Raw genomic sequence first — 26646 nt, forward strand, 5'->3', positions numbered from 1 at the left:
CATGACCCCGGTCACTGTGCTGTTAGGCAGTTTGCCTTCAAATTGCCTTCAAAGTGTGTTCACACAAAGAGGTGCCACGGAAAATGCATTTTCTTTGCCAAGAAGAATCACAGTGAGAGACTCTTCCAAAGTTGTGGGAAGGGTGCTGATGATGATACCTCTCCTGCAGTCACAGTGCGAGCTTATGCTTTGTCATGCAGTCAAGGTGAAAGGCTTCGCTCTCTTTTTTTTAAGTGCACCACACTTGAAACCTCCTGTTTTGTCTGGTGAGAGGCGCGCCAAGGTTGCACCTCCATATAAATAATGAATGATTCTCAGAACAACAGGTCTCTGTCTGTCTCTGTCTCTCTCTCCCTCCCACCAACACACACACATGCTCTTTACTCCCTCCTCTCTTTTTATCTCTCTTCACCCATCTTACCAGTTCCAGCCCTGCTTGCTGAAGGGTGAGTGTTTGTCCATCAGGGCAGTGAGTCTGAGCATGCTCAATCTCCGCAGCATTGAAACATGGGAGGCGGGTTGGGCCTCGATGCCTGGCCTGGAGTTACTCGTCAAGAAGTTCTCTTCGCTGGACCAGTGAAGTTTCCGAGCACTAAAACATACAAAACCAACAGTTAGTCCCCTCTGACTGCCCTGACGTTTATTATGTATCGTGTTCTGAGCTGGAGAGGCTTGTAGTTAAGTGTTCATAATGAGTAGGTTCTTTCTTTTCATGTGCGGTCATAAACAAGACCTATTTATTACAGATTCATGAAAACAGTGGAGTTTTGTCTCACCAAGAACAGCGCTCTGCGGCCTGAACAGAACGTGACAGTGCCTCTGAGCTCCTGTCGTAGCTTTGCTCTTGGCCGTTCTGGTCTGTTTCACTCGGCTCTTTGATCTCCAGGTGGATGTCTGTCAGTGAGGAGGGCGAAGGAGAGCTGCAGTGGGAGAAGTCCGAGTCTCCGTCTTCAGACAGTTTTTCCGTCCACGAAGTGACCAGCTGCTGCAGGCCGCTGATACGTTCCATCACGCTGTCTAGTGCCGAAAACACGTCGTCGTCTGTGATGTGCAGGTTGTCTGGGACGTTGTCGTAAATACTCACGCGGTGGTCGTATGTAGCCAGGGGACTGCCCGGAGGTTCCAGGTCTTTGGAGCCGCTGCTTCGACACCTTCGACCGCGGTACCCGTGGAAACTCCCTGTCCTCCAGTTGACGGAGGTGTTATCGATGGGAGAAAGGATGGCGTTATGGCTTAAGGCCATGGGGAACGTGCCTGGCTTGTGATCGTGGGGAATCTCAAAAACCGGGTTGGCACCCAGATTGCGTTGGTTGTGGAGGTCTTGCTCATTAAAGTGGGCGTTTTCTGTTGCCTGGCTCGGAACGTCCTGCCTTTTGCGATTACTGCGGATTTTGGTGACTGGGCTTGGGGTGCTGACAGTGCTGCTGTTCTCTGAGGGACTGCTGCTGGTGTCGGACGGTAGAGAACAAGATGCAGCACTTCCGGTCTTATCATGGAGTTCTCCAATGTCCAGGCAGTGAAACTCTTCGAGCTTGTCCTCTGACAGACCTTCTTGTAGCACAGGACTGCTGATGACCAACCGTGCTTTTCCACCTTGGCCATGAGTCCGCAACGTTGACCCTCTGAGACGGAGCTTCTCCATCTTCCTAATCAAGCTCTGTCCCTTCTTCAGAGGAGGTTTGTCAGGGAAGCGTTCTTCGGCACTGAAGCTTTGAGACTCTCCTGGCGATGGAGGCCCGCTGCAGGAACTGTTTTGGGACGGGTGCTTGTAGGTGGAGGAGCATCTAGAGGAACTCCGGCTTGTCTCGTGCTCCTCCGCTGTCTTTAGAGTTGGGCTGCCACCGTCACTGTCCGCACTGCTTGAGCTGTGGGTGGAGAGGATCTCGTGGTGTTCACCGCTGTCTGACAGGGAAGCTTCACAACTCTCTGACCTCCTGAGGCTTGAAACAGGGCTGTCCGATGATGGCAGGAAGTCCATGCCGTCTGTACGAGTCCAACGCTTGCTTTTATGGTCATAAGACCATTTAGGGCTGATGGCACAAGGCTCCTCGTCTTCGTCATCATCGCCCTAGAGTGTGCACATGACACAGGAGTAAGTTTTGCAAAAACATGATGCCGTTGAGATAAATAGAAGCTGTGATAGAAGAAAGTCAGTCTAGTGCTGCTGGGGGGGTGGGGTCATTCATAAAAAAATTCAGGATGTAGAACACAGTTTCCTCAGCCATGCTTTTGTTTACGTGATAAGACTAGTCTCAAATATTTCTCCTGAAACTCACTCGTCTTTTGAATCTGCCCAGCTCCAGCTTCATCTCCACGCATTTGTTTAATGTGTTTAATCTCCTGGACACAGAAGAAAGCATCACGGTCAAAAAGGCTGAGCTGAGTGATCATCTTCCCCCAAATTGCCCCTCTTATGAGCACTTCTGCTGCTTTTATGGGCAGATAAATCAGCATACCTGCAGAGAGACTCCGTAGCATCATCATCCAGGAATTCATGATCACTCTTTACCCAATCGATGTCAACTGGGAAGCGGCAATCTGGAAGGCAAACACGGCAAATTGAATTGCTGTATTAGAGTGTTTGCTGATGATCACTGTGCGTGTGTTAGAGCTGTGATCTATTTGTTGTAATGCACAACCAGGAATTTTACAAATAAATATTTACCTTTGAAGAGCTGTGCATACTGGGGGAAGCCAGCCGCTCTGAGCCAATCGCAGGCCTCCTTGGCTTCGATCTCTACAAAGAGAAACAGCGCATGGAGTGAGTCATTTCTGGTTGCTTTTTTATTTATTTATTTTTTTACTGAGCAAATATCTGGGAGAATTCAGAACACTATTGCCATTTAATTAAATTTAGTTTTTAATTAACACTGAAAGAGAAACTTTCTGCCCCCTCCTCCCTCCTTCAGAAGCAGTCCTCGTCTGTTCCCGTATTCCATTAATTTCTTGTGGATTCCGTTGCAGAGGCGCAGACTAATTTAGTGGTAATTGAATGTCTTTGGCTTTCCCGTGGCGGACAGAGGGAAGGAGAAGCAGCCGGGAACCTTTGATTCCAGCACTGCCTGCGCCCGTCCCTCTATTCCTCTGCCACCCATTTGCTTTCACCTTTTCAGATTCTTTCCTAACACAGCGCAGCCAAGAACAGATGGTGGAAACAAATCCTTTCTTTTCGCACAGGCTGGCGAGCCATAAAACCTCAGCGCATGGGACGGCTCCTGCCTTTCCCGTAGACGACCGCGGGGTCAAGGGAAGACAGCTGGACAGCCGGCTACATAGAGCAGATGGCTCCGATATGTAAACAGTGGGGGAATTGTGGAGCGAAGGCACCAGCTCACCACTCTGATGCGGGCACGCTACCGGATGCGACTGGCTGTGTGTCACTTTGCCATGGATTTCGCCACAGAACGCCTTTGCTGTTGTGCTATTTTGGCGGAATCTTGTAGTTAGATTGTGTCCCAAATAATGAGCTCCTGCAGCTGAGAGACACATCTCGCTGTAGCCGTGAATTGCTATTTGGGGGTGGACGATCACACCCAGGGACTGAGTTGGATTCTCTTATCTTGTAAAATTGTTTGGCCATCTGTCTATCAATATTTGTATCTATGTCTGTCTATTAATAATGTATCAATGTAAGAATGCTGGGCGAATGCTAGTATCCTGTCTACAAATACATTTCTGCTGACATGATGCATACTTAGTTATAAAATATAAAACTCTGGATTACATTTCCCTGGATGATCTTTGTAGAGAGACAGTACAACAAAACATCAAATCAGTTTAAAAACCCGTTCAAAATCATAACTCTACCCAGTGCCCTTTTTAAAGCAGTATCTACTGATGCAGGTACAGTATCATTGGGCATACGTACTGTCAGAAAAAAGGTACATTTAATAGTCACAAAGTGCTCAAACAGTATAAATGTAGCTTTGTGTTTTAAAGTTAAAGGAAGTCTGAAAAATAAAGAATAACGTATAAGCCTTTGAGGCGTATGAAGTCAACACAACTATAGAGTTATGGTCTAATTATGTTCCGTAGCTGAATAGCTGACCTAAATCTAGTCTAAATATCTAGTGTTACTCATTTGGAAATTGTTGTAAGAATATAATGAGATCATTCATCTTATTTCTAACTTTTACCTGTTTTTAAATCATTTCATCTATAGAAAGTGTCTTATTCCATCGGCAGATAGTTTTGCTTCTTTTAAGCATCAATTTACGTTAATTTTTGAATTAAGAAAATATCTGCCACTGGAATAAGACACTTTCTGTAGATGAAATGATTTAAAACGGGTAAAAATAAGATGAATGATCTCATTATATTCTTATCATTTCCAAATGAGTAACACTAGATACATACACTAAATTTATGTAAATTTTACTTGTTTAGATTTCATTTTTTGCCGTGCACAGAGTAGAAATATCGTAGGGGGCTCAGTGAGGCAAATGAGTAAGAAACGTAATGCATTTAACCTAAATATTCCACTGTGATTGTGATTTGTCGCTTTATTTTGTTTTGTTGAATAAGAAGTTACAGTTTTTATGAATGAATTCCAGTGGATATTGGAAGGGAAAAAGATGTTTGTGTTGGAGTCAGGGAGCTCAGATATTCCCGTCTACAAAAGGTGGGCACTGCAGAAGAAACGTGGGAGCCCCTGGTATACGGTTGAGTTTGTAATAAAGTAAACCGAAATGTTGAAACAGCACAAACCTCCTGTTTTCTAATATTTTTAACACGGTTTCGTAGTAGTCAAGATGTCATATAGACTTCACAGCGAATGTCTATAAATCTGTTGAGAAAGATTGTGCCCTAAAGGTTTGAGAAGAAAAATGATATTATTCTCAGGGTAGTATATTCATAACTACTGTCAGAAATAATATTGTATTTCCAGAAATAAACCTGGTTAGCTTTTAATAAATTGTTACTGCAGGCAACCTTTTTTCTTTCTTTGAAAAGTTGAGTGACTCCAAACTTTCTAGAAGCTTTGTCATGTCTCTAAATGCAGTGCCATGTATCTACCCTCGAGCACAAATGACCATATCCCTGTGCATTTCAGTGCTGTCACCATTTTAAACGTTTGTGCGTGAGAATTATATAAGCACCCACGGTATCGTATAGGCCTCCTTTAACACAGCAAAGCAGGGAAAGGCACTTCCTTTTCCAAATACCTCAGGCGGCCCTACAGGAAGTCATGCTTTTAGGGTTTGGAAGCCGATAACAGATGTAGCGTGCGATTGGGCCCCCTCCCACCCTGCAAGCCTCCGGAAGCCTACAAGCGTCTGAAGGGCCTGGGAGGGCCTTTGCTGATTGTGGTACGTGCTTCCTCGGCTGTATGCTCTCAAGATATACAAAAACCCCTGCCTGATTAGCATCCGTCACACTGGAAGTTCAACCAGCCCCCGCTCCCCCATTTGATCTGCCCTTGAGAGGCCGCATACACAGAGTCGCTCCATGTTAGAGCCACCCTAATAAAGTACTCGAGTGTGTCCCCCGAGGCCGAAGCAACTGCCGCGAACACCAGGCTTCGCTGAAGCTGCTCGTGAGTCGATTGACATGAGAAAAGCATCTACGGGACCCCTGTGGGGCACAGAACATCTTGTTTTTGCTGACAGCTCGTACAATCCTAACCTTGAGAGCGCCTCAGCAGAGAGCATGCCGGGTAACGTTTAGCTTTTTGAATAAGTTAGGAAGGTGCACCGTGAGAGACTCGAGGGAGCTTTTTTTTGGGCGGGGGGGGGGAGCTGAAAACATAATTTGAAGTTAAGTTTCCCAAAGTTTCAGCAAGATGAGCAGAATTGTTTAGTAACCAGGGGGTTGGCGCTTAGGCACCTGGTATAATACTCACCAAGAGAAACGTTTAGTGTTAATTATAGCCGAGCCAAATAACCTCCAATATAATGAATGCTTAAAAGCTCTTAGGTGATCAGTAGTTTTGAGTCTGGCTTAGTTTGCAGAGAAGGAGCCTCTACCGAGTGTTTATTAAAAGTGGTCCCCACTTAGGCCTCTGAATTAGCTGTGCCACACTCGTGGATCCAGAGGGACCATGGTAATTCCGCCAAAATTTCAGTAATTTACATGTAATTGGCCGTTTTGTCGAACGGCGGAAACCTCACTGGTAGCTGTCACAAGTTTAAATCAAGAATAATATTATTCACTGTAACGACATAAAAAGAATAACAGCTTAATTACGGTGACGGCTCATTGGCTCCTTAACCGTCCCGCACATCAGACGTGGCACAGAGAGTTTCTGAGTGGTATAAATATACAGGATTTTCCATGGCTTTGAGGCCAGCTGTTCTTTCTCTCTCTCGCTCTCCCTCTCTACCACCACATGTACAATTTCATTAGTGACAGGTCTGATTTGTGCGCGGACTGTCCCTCGCCGTACTTGCCAGGTTTGGCAGGTAGAGAAGCATTAGGTCATAGGTATAATTGCTCACATACTCTGTTGTTACCTCTGGTTGCTAACAACAGGCGGTTCGGCCAGGGCCAGCTGATAGAGAAACGCGGGTGCTGCTTGTAATCTAGGATATAGCTTCTCTAAACCTTGGGGTTACAGTGCGTCTATTGTAGCCTGTCTAGCCAGGTCAGATTATATGTTTGATAATAATATATACTTTATATAATAGCAATCGTTCTGTGTGCAATTGTATACGATATAAAGGTGAGTGATGTGACGGAAATGCCATAGGAGTCTCACATCACACAGAGAAGTATAATTAGCCTCATCACAAACTGTGCTTGAGTAATTCCAACAAATACATGTTTAATTATTCATTTTCCCTAAAAAATAAAACACACAGTTGATACATGTCCTTAAAGTTTTCCACTGTTCCTTATGAGGGTTTCCTATAAAGGCAGTTTTACACCAAACAACAGCAGTGAATGAGCCACTGAATATTTACACCGTGGGCTAATCTCAATTCTTAAGTTACACAGTTAAAGTGCCAGACAAATCCTCCTGAGTGTTACCAATATTTGGCAAAATCCATAAAACTACAAGCACAGACCTGCCAAGTTCCCCCAAGCACAGCATGTTCAAATGGCTCCAAGATATTCACGTGTTTATTCACAAAGGAGCACATTTACATTCTTAATTAAGGAACATTGTGATCTCATTAATTTCAGGGTGCCCCACACACTTAAGCTCTGCTTCTAAACCAAGGGAAGAGTTCTGACAGTTGCCAGTTGTCCCCCACAATCTTTCACCCATTTGGCTGAAGCTGCTAAAGATGCACTTTAATAGTTTCCATTCTCTTCAGAATATGACTCGCTACCATTTTCAAACACAGTGTTCTGGATTAGTCGTCGGTATCTGTTTGTTTGAGTAGAAAAATTGGAAAAATGGTCACTTACTTGTAATCAACATTGTTGTAGAGTTGATTATGACCTCAGGCACAAATGCATTGCCGGTTACAAGTTATAAAAGTGCAATAAATAGTTATGAACATGACAAAATAACAGAAATGACAAATAAAATAACTGCTCCTACTTCTCTTACTCAGACTAGTCACCATAATGAAATCAGTGGGAAGGCATTCCCCTTTGCTTTGAATGGAGCGTACCAAGTGCTCTCCACTTTGAGAGGGTGGTTCCCACAGTGCGTCAGACAGAGACTGAGGTCAGGTCTGTGTTCAAACGTTGTGAAATTGTCCATGCACTTGCAGAGAAAATGCCAAGTTTTATCTCCCCGTTTTATATAGATAAAGCCTGGAACGGTCAGTGACAGGATAAACTCTGGGTTTGTGCAGTGGATAAATAACTCAATTTCTTTTAAAAGCTACTGACCTATTATTTCAATAAATGAGCAGCTAACCGCACCTCTCTTCTTTCTTATAAGAACTTGCTCCCCAATACATCACCCTTTGACAGGTGCCAGGTGGCTGACTGATGTGTATTTTACTATTTCCTGATGCTGAAAAAACGAGTAACCACAATGTTCTGTAGTATCTTTACCGTCAAATGTTTTCTGCAGGGAAACATCATTTAAAACAGCTTTCTTGGCTGCCGTTACAGTACTCTCACCACTGTATATAATAAGTCCAGGTAATTCACGATTATTACACATTGGAAAACAGTTTTTCCAACTATCTAATGTTCAGTGGATGTTTCCCTAGTTGCATGTTGGCGTATAGGAGGTCAAGAGAAAGCTGCTTCCTCTCCAATACAATGCTTCCACCGTGGATAGGGCTAGAGGCCAAACAATGAACATGAAAAGCATGTCGTCCTGTACAAATAAAGACTACTTAAATGGCTTTTAACTTGGACGGATGGTTCGAGGAAAACCTCTTAAATGGTGAAGAACATTTACATGATCTTAAAGCTACATGACACCTAAACAAGCGCTTGGTGACAAATGACATAAACCTACATAAATAATTCATTCCAATGTGCCTCGAGTGTATAACCCAACGTCAGGTTACATTTCCTTTTAGATATTAGTTAAAGATGCTGTTCAAATTGTTATTAATAAAACCCCACAGACGCTGCCAGAACAAGGGCAAGTGCTGATACCTAGAAAGATCAAAAACAGTGTCTTATCAGTGCTCAAACCTTAAGTGCAGTACAGTCTGGTATGGCGTGCACTTAGATCAGTGCTCACTTAAGTGGGTCACAAGGAGATGGGTCTTCAGCCTGCGTTTGAAGAACGTAAGAGAGGCCGCTGTTTGGGCAGACAGCTGATGTTCGTTCCATCATTGGGGCGCCAGGGCTGAGAAGAGTCTTCACGCTAGTCCTCCAGGTCAAGTCGAGCTGTACTTGAAGCTTGAATGATACATTTCTGAGGATGTTTCCTCACCATTTGCTAGCAGTCCAGTCTAATGTGTTTACAAAGCTCCAGTGAAAGCTAAGCTCTCTCTCTCCTCACAGCAAAGAAACAGCCGAATGCCACCTTAAACTTTGACCCCTAACTTCAACACATAGGGCTACCGTTGCTGAAAATGCCTCATCCATTTGCCTTGCTGTGCCCCCCTGCAATAACTCGCCTGCCCCGACTTTGAGAACCGCTGGATTAGGACATGATCTCTTTTTTGGAATGAAACGACAAGCAGTGTGTAAAGCACAGCGTAGAAGAAGACATGATGTATATAACCATGTAAGGGTAGTGCACACATTAGTGTGGCTCTTAAATAAAGTGAGAGTTTAAGCTACAAAGTCCTTTAAAAATGTCCTAAGCCACAAAGCCTGAGTTATTATAAAATTCGATATAGTTTTCACCAAGTAACAGCTCAGTGTCCTCTGCTATAGGTGTAAAGCAGCCTTTGATACCAGCAGCCTGTACAACAGAGAACACCCATGGGAATGAGATTGGAATAGGGATGACTTTAACTTTATGAACTTACTTTTTCTTTAAAGCCATATCTGGAATCACTGATGATGAAGGAGAAATTTCATGAAAGTCTGAATACCTCTTACTAAGTGTACTTACTCAGAAACATGGCACATCTATAGCCCATTCTCAGAGCTAGGAAGCTAATGACCACCCTTAAACTATGGCAAAGCCCATCACAGCTAATAGTCTAAGGCTTCATTAGGATGGAGTCCCATTAGCATTAATGGCTCTCTTAGGTGTTTGATTACATCCTCTCGAAAAGCCTGACGTTTCCAGCGTTTCTGTGTTCGGCTCAAAGGGAACAGAATTAAAACAGAGTGCGTGGTGTGGAGAGCGAGGATGAGGTGTGGGGGTGGACACTTGTTCTGTCTGTCTTTTTTTTTTTTCAGTCCATTTATGGGCCCTCAAAGAATTTCCTCAGAAATATTTTCCAACTTTTGTCACATGGCGTGACCTGATACATCACTGAGCAGACCCAGAGATTGATGTGGACCTTCTGCCAACTCAGCACTTAGTGTCTGGCTGCTGTCTGATGAAAGATGAAATTTGTTCATCTGGCAATAATAGATGATGAGCTTGAGACTGACAGGAAGCGGAGACGTGATGACGCCCGACTACGGTAGCCAGCGGAGTCAGGTTGCAACAACGTTTACAAAGTGTGATACATTTCAGTAACACCGGCACTGGAGGGAATGTTCACACTGGTCACGACTGCCTCGAGGAGGAGGAGGAAGGAGTGTGAGCTTACCGTCGAGAGGAAACGGAGGATCGGGCTCAAAGCCGATAGAGATCAGTGAAATTAGGCTGTAATCAGAGCCACAATAACGATCTTTAAGATCGGATCGGGACATCCCTAGTTTCTAATCGATCTGATTTCTAGTAAAAACATCTCCATCACACACTACTGACTATAAGAAGGAAAGCTAGTTGCATCCTCTGAGATGTGGGAACTGCACAGGGCAGCACACTTGGAGGAGAACTCCAGTTACGTTAAATCAGCTAATAGATGCCTGCGTTAGCTCACTTCATGATGAGTGATAGGGAGGTGGGAGGACAATTCCGTACGTCGCAACAGAGAGAGGCTAATTATACTCTCCTGGACTTCTGGCCGTGGGTAGCGTTTACGATGGTTGTAACCCATAGATTTAACTTCTAAAAGTACTTCTTGAATTTCGCAAACAGTTTTGTGTTAATTTTTTTGTCTAAGGAAAGCACTGATGTTTTAACAGAATGCCTGTAAGAGTTGGAACACAGTAATAAACTACATCTTTGGCAAGATATGGCAGTCCCGTAAATGGAGACCTTTAGTCATAATCAAACAGATAGTGTACTTCTCCATTAAGAAGGTGTAAAGCCGGAGGCGTCTTAAAATGCTTCATAAAATGCTTCCATTAGAGAGGGTACACCTCTCCAGAACGCTGCCAGAATTTATGGAAGAAGTCATCGTTCTGTGTTTCTGTACAATGTGGATCATTTGTTGAAACATTGTGATGAAACACGGCGTATCACTTTTGCTCCCACAGTGCAACAAATATCAGTAATTCATTCATCCATTTCTTTATTTTCCACATACAGCACTGCGCATCCAGAGCCTACCCATTATCACTCGGCACAAGGTAGATACAGGGATCCAGTTCATCACGGTGTAATGAAGTCCTTAATTCAGTATACTGGTATATACACCCGTCAGCCATAGCATTGTTTCTACATTCACTGTCCATTCTCTGAGCTGCACTGACCACACAGGTGCACTTCTGTAGTACTTCTGTAGTTACCGATTGTAGTGCATAGGTTGCTCTACATATTTTGCATGCTCCTGAGAATGATCAACTAGCTATAGATCGGTCCCCAGCCTTGAAGAATAACGTGAATGTGTAGTAGAGCAGATTTTCTACTTAAACTCCTTAAATGTGCTGTATTTTCTCTCGGTTATTGATGCCTCTGAAGATATGTTTATCTGGATAGATCCAGGGCTATTTTTATTTAATTTTTTTAGGGAGGATGTTAAATTTAATCACACTTACTCTGCCAAAAGAAGACCACCAGAATCGTCTCTCAGCTACACCTTTTTTTTTATGAATTCATTTTGGTTTGTTGGTTCTTAGAAAGACGCGGACATGTTTGAACTGTTCCGTGGCCAAACTGGAGACATAGCCGTACTAGAAGCTGAAGAAGTTAAATGGGAGCGCCACAGATTTAGACAAGTTAATTTTGTACGCAGGAATGCTGCTATAACGTGAGAGCCCCTCTCTAGTGCCGTGTGTGTGTATATAGCAGATCATGAGTGGAGAGAGATGTTCTGTGTTACTCTGTCTGTGTGTGGCTCGCTGTATGTATCCTGCAGTGAGTTGTTATTAGAAGGTGAGAGAGGGCAGGCCATATCTGATATCAATCTGCTTTGTCTTTGTCGATTGGTTTACATTGAGGGGGTTAAGTCATAGAGGAATTACCTCAGCTACTGCCCATGGGACAGAGAATAATGAATTTCTATGGGCTGCTTATATACATTTTCAGGATGAGGCTAATTATAAGTCATAGCCAAGGAATATGGCCCATCCTCAGTTTATGTGAGTGAAGTAAATACTTGATTATTTAATTGCCAACCAGTAGTTTTATGTTCCCAACACACTACTGCTCACAGAATATGACACAGCCGTTTACAAAGGAACCTTCCAAAACATGCAGAGACCTTTTTATTAGAAAGCTTCCATTAGAAAGTGTAGGAGATCAGTAGTTCATTAGAGGGTTCAGAGCCTGACTGATGATACAACACAGCGAATAACTTGACAGTTTTTTACTTCCGATACTGTGTCTGTTTGGGGAAAGAAAACTATCAATTCAGTATTAACACTGGAATAACACAGAAGTCCATAAAACTCATACAATCAATACATCTTAGAAAATCTTTTTCCTGATAATGATGCGGATGGAAAAAGGGCTTCCTACATAATAAAAAAGATAAACCCTTAAAGTAACAAAGTCTATAAATTAAGCAAATGAACAGGGAAATTAAACTGAAAAGTGCATTTGCGAATAAAATGTGACTGTCTGTGAGGAGTGTGGTGTGTTCTCCCTGTGTCTGCGTGGGTTTCCTCCGGGTGCTCCGGTGTCCTCCCATGCTCCAAAAACACACGTTGGTAGGTGGATTGAAGACTCAAAAGTGTCCGTAGGTGTTAGTGTGTGTAACCTGCAAAGGACTTTCGCCCCCTCCTGGGTGTGTTCCCACCTTCCGTCCAGTGATTTTCGGTAGGCTCCGGTAGGCTCTATTTTATCAGCAGTGTGGATTTGTTTTTGACTAAAACCAGGCTTTTATTTTTTTTTTTAGCAATGGAAACTACTTTAAATCCTTCCCTAACTTTTTTACTGCCCTTACGGCAAGTTTGAATAGAGCACACACAGATCCATATTCGTATCAACCAGCATATATTCAGCACCTGTTGATGAAAACACATGGGCATTCATGACCCAGTTTCCTAACCAGATACCATAGGAATGTTGAAAGAATGAAGACGGCTGAGATCCTTCTTGGTATCTGAAATGTTAAATATGTCATTGTCCTACACAAAGCGACAGAGCCAGCTCGCAGTGCACAAAAACACAGAGCTAACGGAAACCGGGAAAGGAGCCCTGGCTCCATCGTTTCCCCCAGCGTGTCCCACCCTTATCATGTGTGAAGTCATTTGGCTGCAGCATGTAATGCACTCCTCCCAGTGCTATTTCCTTTCTCACTGCATTTTTAGCCCTCTTCTGCAAAAGACTAAAACATAGCAGATTCTTTCTGCAGCTGGTGTTGGGATAGCTGCCTTGATATATTCACTTTATGTCTAAAACTCGGTAGACAGTCGTACTAATGAGTGATTTCCTCTGCGTTAAGGTTGCTGACACCAGCAATTAGCTGTGCACCCTGTTTGTACGATCTCTATAGATTGGGTTGACCATGTCAGGTCAGGTCTAATGTCACCGTGCCCATCACCAAGAGTCGGCTAAATATGAAACCCTCAGCATCATCAGTCCTCGACCTCACTAATCCTCTCCTGGCTGAATCCAATCAGAACCTCACAGCAGTGTTCAGGCAGTTAGAACAGTTGACTTTGGTATCAGTAAATTTAGTTATAATTAATAGCTTATAGCATTGAATATATCAGATTTAATATAATTTTTTTTATTATTTTTCTTTACACTGAGCTACATGTCTCGAGTGGATGACTACATTCAAAAATAATAAGAAGTCTAATGAACATAAATTATATTTTAGTTTCATTAAGGGCTGGTCAATATGGCCCTAAAATAATGTAACGATATTTCAGGGTAGTTTGGCGATAACGATATTCTTGGCGATACAAACAAAACAGAGTATTGCAACAAAATCGATGTCATATTAATGTAAATTAAATTAAATATATTTTCATTCATTCCTTCATTCATTCATTGTCTGTAACCCTTATCCAATTCAGGGTCGCGGTGGGTCCAGAGCCTACCTGGAATCATTGGGTGCAAGGCAGGAACACACCCTGGAGGGGGCGCCAGTCCTTCACAGGGCAACACACACACTCACACATTCACTCACACACTCACACCTACGGGCACTTTAGAGTCGCCAATCCACCTACCAACGTGTGTTTTTGGACTGTGGGAGGAAACCGGAGCACCCGGAGGAAACCCACGCAGACACAGGGAGAACACACCACACTCCTCACAGACAGTCACCCGGAGGAAACCCATGCAGACACAGGGAGAACACACCACACTCACAGACAGTCTGCGTGGGTTTCCTCCGGGTGACTGTCTGTGAGGAGTGTGGTGTGTTCTCCCTGTGTCTGCGTGGGTTTCCTCCGGGTGACTGTCTGTGAGGAGTGTGGTGTGTTCTCCCTGTGTCTGCATGGGTTTCCTTCCACGCTCCAAAAACACATTGGTAGGTGGGTTGACGACTCAAGTGTCTGTAAGTGTGTGTCGCCCTGTGAAAGACTGGCGCCCCCTCCAGGGTGTGTTCCCGCATTGCGCCCAGTGATTCTGGTCATGTATGAATGAATAAATGTATCGACACTGTGTGTTGGAGAAGTCCACTACACGTCAAAAATCACGGTAGCTGGAGCCCTCAGATCTGACAACGAGAAAATAGAAAAAAGAAAATTTACTTTGCAGTTCTGATGGGAAATGCTTGAGTTTGACAAGCCATGGTTTTCTTAGTCACGGTTCACCCTCAGTCTCTCAGGCTGGCGGTTTGGAAACCATCTGATAAACATGCAGGCTACTCTGACATTTGGCATTTGACAGTGTTGTTTGTTTACTCTTAAATGATGCGCTCTTGTTTTGCACAAAGCTATTTTGACACCTGCGGATAATTACGGCTCTTTTAGTGCTTGTTTTGTCTGCCGCTTCGCGTTCAGATTTTTATGACCCCTGGCAGGTCTGTTCATAGATTGCGGTGGAAAGAAAAAGTCGTTGAAGGGAGTAAAAGCTGTGATGGACTTAAAAGTCTGCTGCAAGGAAAACAGCAATAGTTTCAGCTCAGCTCCACACAACTACAGCGTCTTACTGAGTTAAGGGTGTAGTGAAACCATTAACGCAGACTTTGCTCCAGCGCTCTGCGGCCGTCCGCGTTGGTCAAAGCTCGAGACGTGACTGTTCCAGCCGTGTCTCTCAGAGAGGAGTGATCACGATTCATCCATGTGCCTCTGGTGACGAACGCGTTCCAAAACAAATGGAGATGAATGACTTTGTTTAGGTCACACTTTCTGAGGCAGCGACTGCATGTGCACGTCGACATTGTGTTGGTGCGCGTTCGGTGCGACACGAAGTGACATAGTATGTCATGAAAGTCCCTATGAACGCCCCGGGAACTAGCCCTGTGTGCTCTGTCTCTCCATTGTTTGCTAAAGGTCCTTGTGTTTGTGTTCTGTGAAAGACGTGCAGGCCCCGTTTGGAGAGCCCCCTCCCACCCTTAACTGCAGCAGTTGATTTACTAACTCCCTCTAAAGCAAAGACTTCCTTTCTTCAAACACCAGTGGAAGGGAAAGGCTGTGGGGAAGGAAGAGAGTGTTAGCCAGCGTACTTATCCAAGGTTGTGTGCGTCTGCTTGAGGGCGCAGATGTATTTTTGTTTTTGATTTATTTTTGTACATGTCGGAGAGAGTGAATGAGATGTTGCTAACTTTAATACCCGTGCCCCCTATGAGTCTCCTCAATGCTATTTCCTTTGCTGGCCGAAAGCACTCGCTCCAAGAACCCGCCTGTCCTTCCTGTACGCACTCTGTTGTCGCCAGCAGCAGAGCCTATCTGCCCATCGGACTGCTTATACAAACCAGCTGGTTCCAAAGGGTCTGGGCCTCACCACTGCTGTCTCCAGGAAGAACTGAACAAAAACCTAGAGAGCCTCACCGTCCTCAGCTCTAGAGTCCTGCCAAGTGGAGTCCATGTAAGGAAAATAACATTAGTTTTATTATTTTTGAGAGGATGTTAACTGTTCTACACTGTTCACATGAAGCACTGACTTTCTTTAAAGAGCCCATTGTACAAAATTATTGTCTGAAAGAAAAGAAATGTTACCAGAGAAATAGAACTTGAGAGGGTTTTTCCAGCAAAAAAGAAGCGTTTATTGTATCGTGCCTGAGTGGTTTGACTGAAGGGTCACCCGGTATACTACCACTCAATATGTAAGCAGGCCTACATCACACGAGCTCTAACCCCGGCGTAGTCACCCAGTCCTACTGGCATTGTGACTGACTGATATTCTAAAAAATAAAGCCAAGTTAACAGGAGTCTTACTTCGTAACTCTTACGTAGTTGAGAAAATCTCTAGAGAAAATTGAGCTTTTTAATTTAGCACAATGGGCACCAAAGACGTGATTTTATACAGAGAGAAAGAGAAAGAGAGAGAGAATGAGCGAAAGAATGAGTGAGATAATGAGAGAATGAGAATGACAATGAGAGAGAGAGAATGAGAGAGTGAGAATGACAGAGAGAGAGAGAATGAGAGAGTGAGAATGACAGAGAGAGAGAGAGAGAATGAGACAGAGAGAGAGAATGAGAGAATGAGAATGACAATGAGAGAGAGAGAGAGAGAGAGAGAGAGAATGAGAGAGTGAGAATGACAGACAGAGAGAGAGAATGAGCGAAAGAATGAGAGAATGAGAATGACAATGAGAGAATGAGAGAGAGAGAATGAGACAGAGAGAGACAATGAGAGAATGAGAATGACAATGAGAGAAAGAATGAGAGAGAGAGAGAATGAGACAGAGAGAGAGACAATGAGAGAATGAGAATGAGACAGAGAGAGAGAATGAGAGAGAGAGAGAATGAGCGAAAGAATGAGAGAATGAGAGAGAGAGAGAGAGAGAGAGAGACAATGAGAGAATGAGAATGACAATGAGAGAGAGAATGAGAGACAGAGAGAGAGAATGAGAGACAGAGAGAGAGAGAATGAGACAGAGAGAGAGAGAATGAGACAGAGAGAGAGACAATGAGAGAATGAGAATGACAATGAGAGAGAGAGAGAGAACACAGAGAACAGAGCAAAATGACCTAAGGTATTGGCATAGACACCTTTTTGTAATTTTAGCTCTTAGTATGTTTTCCACCTCATCTGACGAGTCTCAAACATCCCCTGAGTAATCCATTCTGTCCAGTCTTAAAGAAGGTGGAATAGGACGTTACATTTATTTGAAGGCGGGTTTAAATTGATATGAAAATAGTACATTTGTTCATGTAAAGAAGACCTGATAATTGAAGTTGTTCAACCATCAGTCCAAGCAATCAAATTATATTTATGTAGCACAGATCCAGGTCCAAGCCTCCTAGGAAAACCTTGACTCATTGAGGTGAACCCAACCTCCTCTAGTCGACACCAGAGAGCAGAACAAATAGAAACACAGCAGTGGAAATGAACTGAAAACCTGTAAAAACAGGTGCAAAGCCCATGCTGTCGGTGACGGCCAAGATGTCGAATTATTCCAATTAAATTATTTATTTCAGTTTGATAACCATCATTTACATTGTACTGATGGATGCCTTGCAGGCTCTAACGTTAGCTAACATCAAACCCCAGCATTGGACAGAAAAGCCAGGTCATGTAAAACAAAGCTGGAATGGTCTTGTTCTAGGAATTGTAGGACATCTGGTCACCCTAGAGTTAAGACTGCAAAAAAAGCATTAGAGTTTAGGCAGAGCTCTCCCATTATCAAACTAATCCAGGGCGCTTGGAGGGCCAGTGCCCTTGCCTTTTGTAACTCCACTTCGATGGGTAATGGCCCTATAGGACTCGAGGCACTAGATAATAGTAGCAGAGCAGGAGAGAGCGAGACTGCCATGGGCCTGTAGCCAGAGGCCCCTGAAATGAGATTCAATTAAGTGTGAACATGATTAGAGATTGCATTAATGCACTAACTGCTTATAGATGATCTGTGGCAAAGGAAGTGCTGCCTCTGGCCTTGAGAATTTGCGAAGCTGTGGTCCAAATTTTTTGTGTGGGGATCACAAATCTTGTGGCGTGGAGTCACATTTGCATGACACGTTCCAATTTCAAGTCTATATCGCTGATGTTCTTTTCATTAAGATGAAATCTGATGTCAGAGGGGCTATTATGCCTTGTCCCGGCAGAAATGAACAAGAAGAAACTCATTTTCAGGCAGGATTTTCCAAAAATATCGTTAACTCTTTTTCTCCTTGTGCTTCATCATGAGTTACGCTATTATACAGACGCTTCTTTCTCCCTCCGTTAAGGTTGGGAGGAACCCTGAAACAACATCGTCCAAGAAGAGTGCTCTGTCTAGATATCGGCCTTAAACTAATACACAGGAGTGTAATGATAGGAAATGTTCGCTCTGTACGTCACTGGACACTTTATGGACGTGTTTTTGAAGTGTGTTAGTTCCTACGTAAGTAGTTATGAGTGTAAAAAAATAACACTATTGTGTGATGTGTCGTGTTAGTTACTATTCTGTAATGCAGCGTTGTGTTGAGCCTTACTGGCCTGGCTGAATTTAACCATCTAAAGCCTGTCTATGTTTTTGTTACTGCAATACCCAGAATGCATTTAGCAAAGATACAGCCATTGGGAAAACGAAGGCAGTCCCTTGCAAGCACAAATCCTGTCTATTTCATTATTTTTAGTGTTAGAGAGCGACGGCGTCATGGTTGTTCCCGCCCTCCACACGCAACCAGTGTTTACTTACGCCTCCGCGTCAACGTCTTCTCGTTTTTATAGCGGTTTTTATGTTATAGCTCTGGAAGAAGAGTTAAATAGACGGGAGTTGAGCTTGCGGTGCATCATGGGATTGCCTTCGCAGCTGAGGAAGAGTTTGATGCTGCCTTAAAATTCGGCCAGATTAAGACGTCTTAGTAGGTAGCAAGAATCAGGACAGCCTACGTTTTGGGAGCGCGCACACTTCTTCAAGGTAAAATGCTCTCTAGGTTTTGGGACAGACCCATAGTTACAAACGTACAGCCTCTCCTGACACAGTTAAGGTGGGTCTAAACCCTAATTGGTCTGCTGGCTTACGGTGCAGACAGTCAGTTTCCTCATTGCATCAACAAATGGACTGCCCCAAAGCCGGTAGAGCAGTCTCTACTCTACTGACGTTTTTGCCGATCCTCACTTGATCCTAAAGAGAGCTGACAAGACTGGAGAGTAAAGAGCATTGTTTGCGAAGCGAGGCTTTAGACGGTTATCCAAGTGTTCCCTCAGATGCTGTATGGCGTGGAAAAAGCCAGGAGGCATGAGCATGAAGGTCACCACGCTTTCTAAACAGGGATAGAACATTCCTGTCAGGATATCCCTGTACCATCAGTGTTTTTTTTTTCCTCAAGCAAAAATAGAGTTGGTAATCTTCTAGCCTGGCATCGACTGCCGGAAATCATAGTGTCCTTTGTTGGCCAGGCTCCTTTGCCTTTTGACCCGTACATGTTGTTTACCCAGAGATGAGTAAATGAAAGAACACCTATTTATATGGTTCCCAACCCTGGTGATGAAGTACCTTTGCCTTGTTTATTTTGATCTTACTCCCTTGCTCTAACTCACCTGATTGTAAACATAAGCCATAAAAACAGATCCTTCCTGGGCTCAAGTAGGCTTAATATAGTAGAAACAGCTCTTAAATTATAAACCACCAAACTACAGTCACTAAAAATTATAAATAGTACATAAAGATAAAAATGAGAATTGTTGCTTCATGTCATTCAGCGCTGTGGAGCAGCAGGGAGTGTCTCTGTCACAGCTCCAGGGTCCTGGAGGGTGTGGGTTCGAGTCCCGCTACAGATGACTGTCTGTGAGGAGTGTGGTGTGTTCTCTCTATGTCTGTGTGGGTTTCCTCCGGGTGACTGTCTGTGAGGAGTGTGGTGTGTTCTCTCTGTGTCTGTGTGGGTTTCCTCCGGGTGACTGACTGAGGAGTGTGGTGTGTTCTCTCTGTGTCTGCGTGGGTTTCCTCCGGGTGACTGTCTGTGAGGAATGTGGTGTGTTCTCCCTGTGTCTGCGTGGGTTTCCTCCGGGTGACTGTCTGTGAGGAATGTGGTGTGTTCTCCCTGTGTCTGCGTTGGTTTCCTCCGGGTGACTGTCTGTGAGGAGTGTGGTGTGTTCTCCTTGTGTCTGCGTGGGTTTCCTCCGGGTGACTGTCTGTGAGGAATGTGGTGTGTTCTCCCTGTGTCTGCGTGGGTTTCCTCCGGGTGACTGTCTGTGAGGAGTGTGGTGTGTTCTCTCTGTGTCTGCGTGGGTTTCCTCCGGGTGACTCTCTGTGAGGAGTGTGGTGTGTTCTCCCTGTGTCTGTGTGGGTTTCCTCCGGGTGACTGTCTGTGAGGAGTGTGGTGTGTTCTCCCTGTGTCTGTGTGGGTTTCCTCCGGGTGACTGTCTGTGAGGAGTGTGGTGTGTTCTCTCTGTGTCTGCGTGGGTTTCCTCCGGGTGACTATCTGTGAGGAGTGTGGTGTGTTCTCCCTGTGTCTGTGTGGGTTTCCTCCGGGTGACTGTCTGTGAGGAGTGTGGTGTGTTCTCCCTGTGTCTGCGTGGGTTTCCTCCGTGTGACTGTCTGTGAGGAGTGTGGTGTGTTCTCCCTGTGTCTGCATGGGTTTCCTCCGGGTGACTGTCTGTGAGGAGTGTGGTGTGTTCTCCCTGTGTCTGCGTGGGTTTCCTCCGGGTGACTGTCTGTGAGGAGTGTGGTGTGTTCTCCCTGTGTCTGTGTGGGTTTCCTCCGGGTGACTGTCTGTGAGGAGTGCTACCGTTTCCTCCCACGCTCCAAAAACTCACGTTGGTAGGTTGATTGGCGACTCAAGTGTGAAGCGTAGGTGCGAGTGTGAGAGTGTGTGTCTCCCTGTGAAGGGTGTGTTCCTGCCTTGCACCCAGTGATTTCAGGTAGGCTCCGGACCCACCGCCGCCCTGAACTGGATATGGCTGTTCAAAAATAAGTTATTAAAAAGAGCTCTTTGGAGCATTGCCATAGATAAAGATCCTTTTGATGGAATACGCTCTTAAAGAAAACGTTTGACGTGAGGTTGTGTGTTAAACCTGTTTTAAAATGAAGCTAGTTTAAAGTTTGTCATGAAAGAAGGATTATCCTAGAATATTGTGTGTTATTTGTAGTGGTCAGAATGATAATGCATAGATTTGGTGGCTGTTGCTAATAGGAAATACTTCTCATGATTTGGATGCTTCACTGTGACCTTTCCAATAGAAGCAGGTTAAATGGATTATCCAGTAAACAGCACGGTGTACGGCAACCATGGGATTCAGCTGCAGTTCTCTCCAGATCTCTGGTATATAATCTGTACATATGAGTGGCCCTCCACCACAGGCGTACATGTTCAAGACAGTCCGCGTATTTGTGGAGGCTTTACTTTGTGTGGGGTGTTGCTGAGTGTCCAAATGGCCCTGAGACAACTAGATTACACATTCAGGCTGGTGTCTGATTTTAAATGAGCGACAATGGCAAAATTGCTGCAATTGAGTGGATGCCGGCGCTCGGGCTGCGGCAGGCTGAGTGTGTACAATGGACGAGAGGTGCGCTGATGGAGGGTGGAGGGAGGAGCAGTGGAGGCCTGTGAGAGGGGTGTATTGGTGGTGATGTTGTGGGGTGGGGGGTGGGGGGGTGAGGCAGTGTGAGTGCTGAGAGACAGTGTGTGGAGAGAGGGTGGAAGGTATGCACACAGTTTAGAAGAAGCTTTGCATAATCTTTCTTTGGCTTTAGCCAGCAGAGCTAGATAAACACTCAGGCTTGTTCTCTCTCTCTCTCTCTCTCTCTACAGTAATCTAAATGGACACGCTTGGGTGTGTGGAAACTCAGTTAAGCACCGTCAAATGCTGCAGTGACTGTAGTCCAAATGCACTGACACTGTTGTCATAAGGACATCCTCTTGGGGTGAATTAAGATTTAGTTTGAAGTAAAAATAAAATGTGCAATAATTATTTATCATTATACAGTGTACAATGAAATGTATCTGTGGCAGTGAACACACACACACACACACTAGTGCACTAGGGGCTGTGAACACACACCCAGAGCTGGGGGCAGCCATCCCCGTCAGCCATCAGTGCCTTGCTCAAGGGCCCCTCAGCCGTGGATCGAGGAGGAGGACAGTGCTGTTCCTTCACTCCCACCGCCCCCAGTTTTCCTGCCTCTTGTGCGAATCGAACCAACCCTTAGGTCACAGCTGCCACACGGTATGCTCCGTGAGATCCTGGAGATGTGTGACAGCCACACTTCCTGTTGGAGCAGCTGCACATGAGCCTTACACCACTCTTCAGTGCCAAACATTGGCTGTGGTACAGTGGAAAGTGTGTATTTCAGTGTATTTTGAAAGGGAACTAATCGTCCAGCATCAGTACCTGACCTCACATGTTGTCATGTCTAGTGCACGTATTAGGAGAGGTGTGTACATGCATCATCACCTCTATTTGTATGTCTAGGTGATTGCATTAGGTCCTCACAATGTGCTACAGCTGCAGTTTCTGCATTCTATGAGGAGACTGAGCAATGCCGTAACCACCAGAGCAATGCAGGTCAGCACAGAGACAAACACTCCACCTGCTGGTGGATAACGGTGGAGCTGGAACACACACTCTCCACTCTCTTAATAGTGCTTTTGCAGAAAGCATGGTCCTGTGCAGATGTGTATATAATGCACATATAATCAGTCCGTCAGTCGTGTTACTAAGGCATTAGATTACCTGCTTGTGTGGCATATCTGGGACATGTTTACATAAATACCATGCCTCACTCTTTAAACATCACAACATAGCCTCAAACGTGTGTCGTTTCTGAACCTTTTGCCTGAAAAATGTGGGGAAAATTTAATTAATTAATTGTAATTAAATTCATTACCATGTTTATAAATAGTAGTTTATGTCATGACAGAAAGCACACAAATCTATTTCAGGATCATTTAAACAACTTGGCACATACAATTTACTAATTATGTGAAGCTGCTTTGTGACAACGTCAATTGTAAAAGACACTATATAAATGAATTAGATTTTATTTGAATTTATGCAATGCTTATTTCTGGGCTATAACCTTCTATTATTAGTTATTTACAGAAACTTCATATATTCATTCATTCATTCATTCATTGTCTGTAACCCTTATCCAGTTCAGGGTCGCGGTGGATCTGGAGTCTACCCAGAAAATCAATGAACACACCCTGGAGGGGGCGCCAGTCTTTCACAGGGCGACACACACGCACACATTCACCCACACACTCACACCTAGGAACACTTTTGAGTCTCCAATTTACCTACCAATGTGTGTTTTTGGAGCACCCGGAGGAAACCCACACAGACACAGTGAGAACACACCACACTCCTCACAGACAGTCACCCGGAGGAAACCCACACAGACACAGGGAGAACACACCACACTCCTCACAGACAGTCACCCGGAGGAAACCCACACAGACACAGAGAGAACACACCACACTCCTCACAGACAGTCACCCGGAGGAAACCCACACAGACACAGGGAGAACACACCACACTCCTCACAGACAGTCACCCGGAGGAAACCCACACAGACACAGGGAGAACACACCACACTCCTCACAGACAGTCACCCGGAGGAAACCCACACAGACACAGGGAGAACACACCACACTCCTCACAGACAGTCACCCGGAGGAAACCCACACAGACACAGGGAGAACACACCACACTCCTCACAGACAGTCATCTGGAGGAAACCCACGCAGACACAGTGAGAACACACCACACTCCTCACAGACAGTCACTCGGAGGAAACCCACGCAGACACAGGGAGAACACTCCACACACCTCAGTCACCCGGAGGAAACCCACGAAGACACAGGGAGAACACATCGCACTTCTCAAAGACAGTCACCCGGAGGAAACCCACGAAGACACAGGGAGAACACATCACACTCCTCAAAGACAGTCACCCGGAGGAAACCCACGCAGACACAGGGAGAACACTCCTCACAGACAGTCACCCGGAGGAAACCCACACAGACACAGGGAGAACACTCCACACACCTCAGTCACCCGGAGGAAACCCACGAAGACACAGGGAGAACACATCGCACTTCTCAAAGACAGTCACCCGGAGGAAACCCACGCAAACACAGGGAGAACACACCACACTCCTCACAGACAGTCACCCGGAGGAAACCCACGTAGACACAGAGAGAACACACCACACTCCTCACAGACAGTCACCCGGAGGAAACCCACGCAGACACAGAGAGAACACACCACACTCCTCACAGACAGTCACCCGGAGGAAACCCACGCAGACACAGGGAGAACACACCACACTCCTCACAGACAGTCACCCGGAGGAAACCCACGTAGACACAGAGAGAACACACCACACTCCTCACAGACAGTCACCCGGAGGAAACCCACGCAGACACAGGGAGAACACACCACACTCCTCACAGACAGTCACCCAGAGGAAACCCACGCAGACACAGGGAGAACACACCACACTCCTCACAGACAGTCACCCGGAGGAAACCCACGCAGACACAGGGAGAACACTCCACACACCTCAGTCACCCGGAGGAAACCCACGAAGACACAGGGAGAACACATCGCACTTCTCAAAGACAGTCACCCGGAGGAAACCCACGCAGACACAGGGAGAACACACCACACTCCTCACAGACAGTCACCCGGAGGAAACCCACGCAGACACAGAGAGAACACACCACACTCCTCACAGACAGTCACCCGGAGGAAACCCACGTAGACACAGAGAGAACACACCACACTCCTCACAGACAGTCACCCGGAGGAAACCCACGCAGACACAGGGAGAACACACCACACTCCTCACAGACAGTCACCCGGAGGAAACCCACGCAGACACAGGGAGAACACTCCACACACCTCAGTCACCCGGAGGAAACCCACGAAGACACAGGGAGAACACATCGCACTTCTCAAAGACAGTCACCCGGAGGAAACCCACGCAGACACAGGGAGAACACACCACACTCCTCACAGACAGTCACCCGGAGGAAACCCACGTAGACACAGAGAGAACACACCACACTCCTCACAGACAGTCACCCGGAGGAAACCCACGCAGACACAGAGAGAACACACCACACTCCTCACAGACAGTCACCCGGAGGAAACCCACGCAGACACAGGGAGAACACACCACACACCTCACAGACAGTCACCCGGAGGAAACCCACGTAGACACAGAGAGAACACACCACACTCCTCACAGACAGTCACCCGGAGGAAACCCACGCAGACACAGGGAGAACACACCACACTCCTCACAGACAGTCACCCGGAGGAAACCCACGCAGACACAGGGAGAACACACCACACTCCTCACAGACAGTCACCCGGAGGAAACCCACGCAGACACAGGGAGAACACTCCACACACCTCAGTCACCCGGAGGAAACCCACGCAGACACAGGGAGAACACACCACACTCCTCACAGACAGTCACCCGGAGGAAACCCACGTAGACACAGAGAGAACACACCACACTCCTCACAGACAGTCACCTGGAGGAAACCCACGCAGACACAGGGAGAACACACCACACTCCTCACAGACAGTCACCCGGAGGAAACCCACGCAGACACAGGGAGAACACACCACACTCCTCACAGACAGTCACCCGGAGGAAACCCACGCAGACACAGGGAGAACACTCCACACACCTCAGTCACCCGGAGGAAACCCACGAAGACACAGGGAGAACACATCGCACTTCTCAAAGACAGTCACCCGGAGGAAACCCACGAAGACACAGGGAGAACACATCACACTCCTCAAAGACAGTCACCCGGAGGAAACCCACGCAGACACAGGGAGAACACTCCTCACAGACAGTCACCTGGAGGAAACCCACACAGACACAGGGAGAACACTCCACACACCTCAGTCACCCGGAGGAAACCCACGAAGACACAGGGAGAACACATCGCACTTCTCAAAGACAGTCACCCGGAGGAAACCCACGCAAACACAGGGAGAACACACCACACTCCTCACAGACAGTCACCCGGAGGAAACCCACGTAGACACAGAGAGAACACACCACACTCCTCACAGACAGTCACCCGGAGGAAACCCACGCAGACACAGAGAGAACACACCACACTCCTCACAGACAGTCACCCGGAGGAAACCCACGCAGACACAGGGAGAACACACCACACTCCTCACAGACAGTCACCCGGAGGAAACCCACGTAGACACAGAGAGAACACACCACACTCCTCACAGACAGTCACCCGGAGGAAACCCACGCAGACACAGGGAGAACACACCACACTCCTCACAGACAGTCACCCAGAGGAAACCCACGCAGACACAGGGAGAACACACCACACTCCTCACAGACAGTCACCCGGAGGAAACCCACGCAGACACAGGGAGAACACTCCACACACCTCAGTCACCCGGAGGAAACCCACGAAGACACAGGGAGAACACATCGCACTTCTCAAAGACAGTCACCCGGAGGAAACCCACGCAGACACAGGGAGAACACACCACACTCCTCACAGACAGTCACCCGGAGGAAACCCACGCAGACACAGAGAGAACACACCACACTCCTCACAGACAGTCACCCGGAGGAAACCCACGTAGACACAGAGAGAACACACCACACTCCTCACAGACAGTCACCCGGAGGAAACCCACGCAGACACAGGGAGAACACACCACACTCCTCACAGACAGTCACCCGGAGGAAACCCACGCAGACACAGGGAGAACACTCCACACACCTCAGTCACCCGGAGGAAACCCACGAAGACACAGGGAGAACACATCGCACTTCTCAAAGACAGTCACCCGGAGGAAACCCACGCAGACACAGGGAGAACACACCACACTCCTCACAGACA

General features: G+C 46.0%; 1 protein-coding gene and 1 long non-coding RNA gene across 4 annotated transcripts in view; one reads left to right on the top strand and one right to left on the bottom strand.

Moving 5' to 3' along the window:
- The window catches only part of si:dkeyp-23e4.3 (rho GTPase-activating protein 7), a 70588-nt gene that overhangs the window by 11561 nt on the left and 32381 nt on the right, over nt 1–26646 (bottom strand). Inside the window, exons 1-6 of one of the 2 annotated variants that reach the window (XM_066646457.1) lie at nt 7354–7530; nt 2666–2737; nt 2457–2538; nt 2277–2340; nt 777–2068; nt 422–592 (exon numbers count right to left, since the gene is read on the bottom strand). In XM_066646457.1, coding sequence (XP_066502554.1) covers nt 422–592; nt 777–2068; nt 2277–2340; nt 2457–2538; nt 2666–2737; nt 7354–7366 — 1694 coding nt within the window. In that variant the 5' untranslated portion in view covers nt 7367–7530. Of the gene's footprint in view, nt 1–421; nt 593–776; nt 2069–2276; nt 2341–2456; nt 2539–2665; nt 2738–7353; nt 7531–26646 lie in introns of those variants that run through there. The other variant, XM_066646456.1, reaches the window with a different exon arrangement.
- LOC136668763 (uncharacterized) overlaps nt 1–26646 on the top strand; it is a 242456-nt gene that overhangs the window by 3376 nt on the left and 212434 nt on the right. Inside the window, exons 4-5 of one of the 2 annotated variants that reach the window (XR_010795526.1) lie at nt 887–2092; nt 2298–4042. The exons of the other annotated variant lie outside the window; for it this stretch is intronic. This is a non-coding gene — a long non-coding RNA (uncharacterized lncRNA). Of the gene's footprint in view, nt 1–886; nt 2093–2297; nt 4043–26646 lie in introns of those variants that run through there. 2 annotated transcript variants of the gene reach the window in all.

Source organism: Hoplias malabaricus, chromosome 15 (genome assembly GCF_029633855.1).
Source record: "Hoplias malabaricus isolate fHopMal1 chromosome 15, fHopMal1.hap1, whole genome shotgun sequence".
Taxonomy (NCBI): Eukaryota; Metazoa; Chordata; class Actinopteri; order Characiformes; family Erythrinidae; genus Hoplias; species Hoplias malabaricus.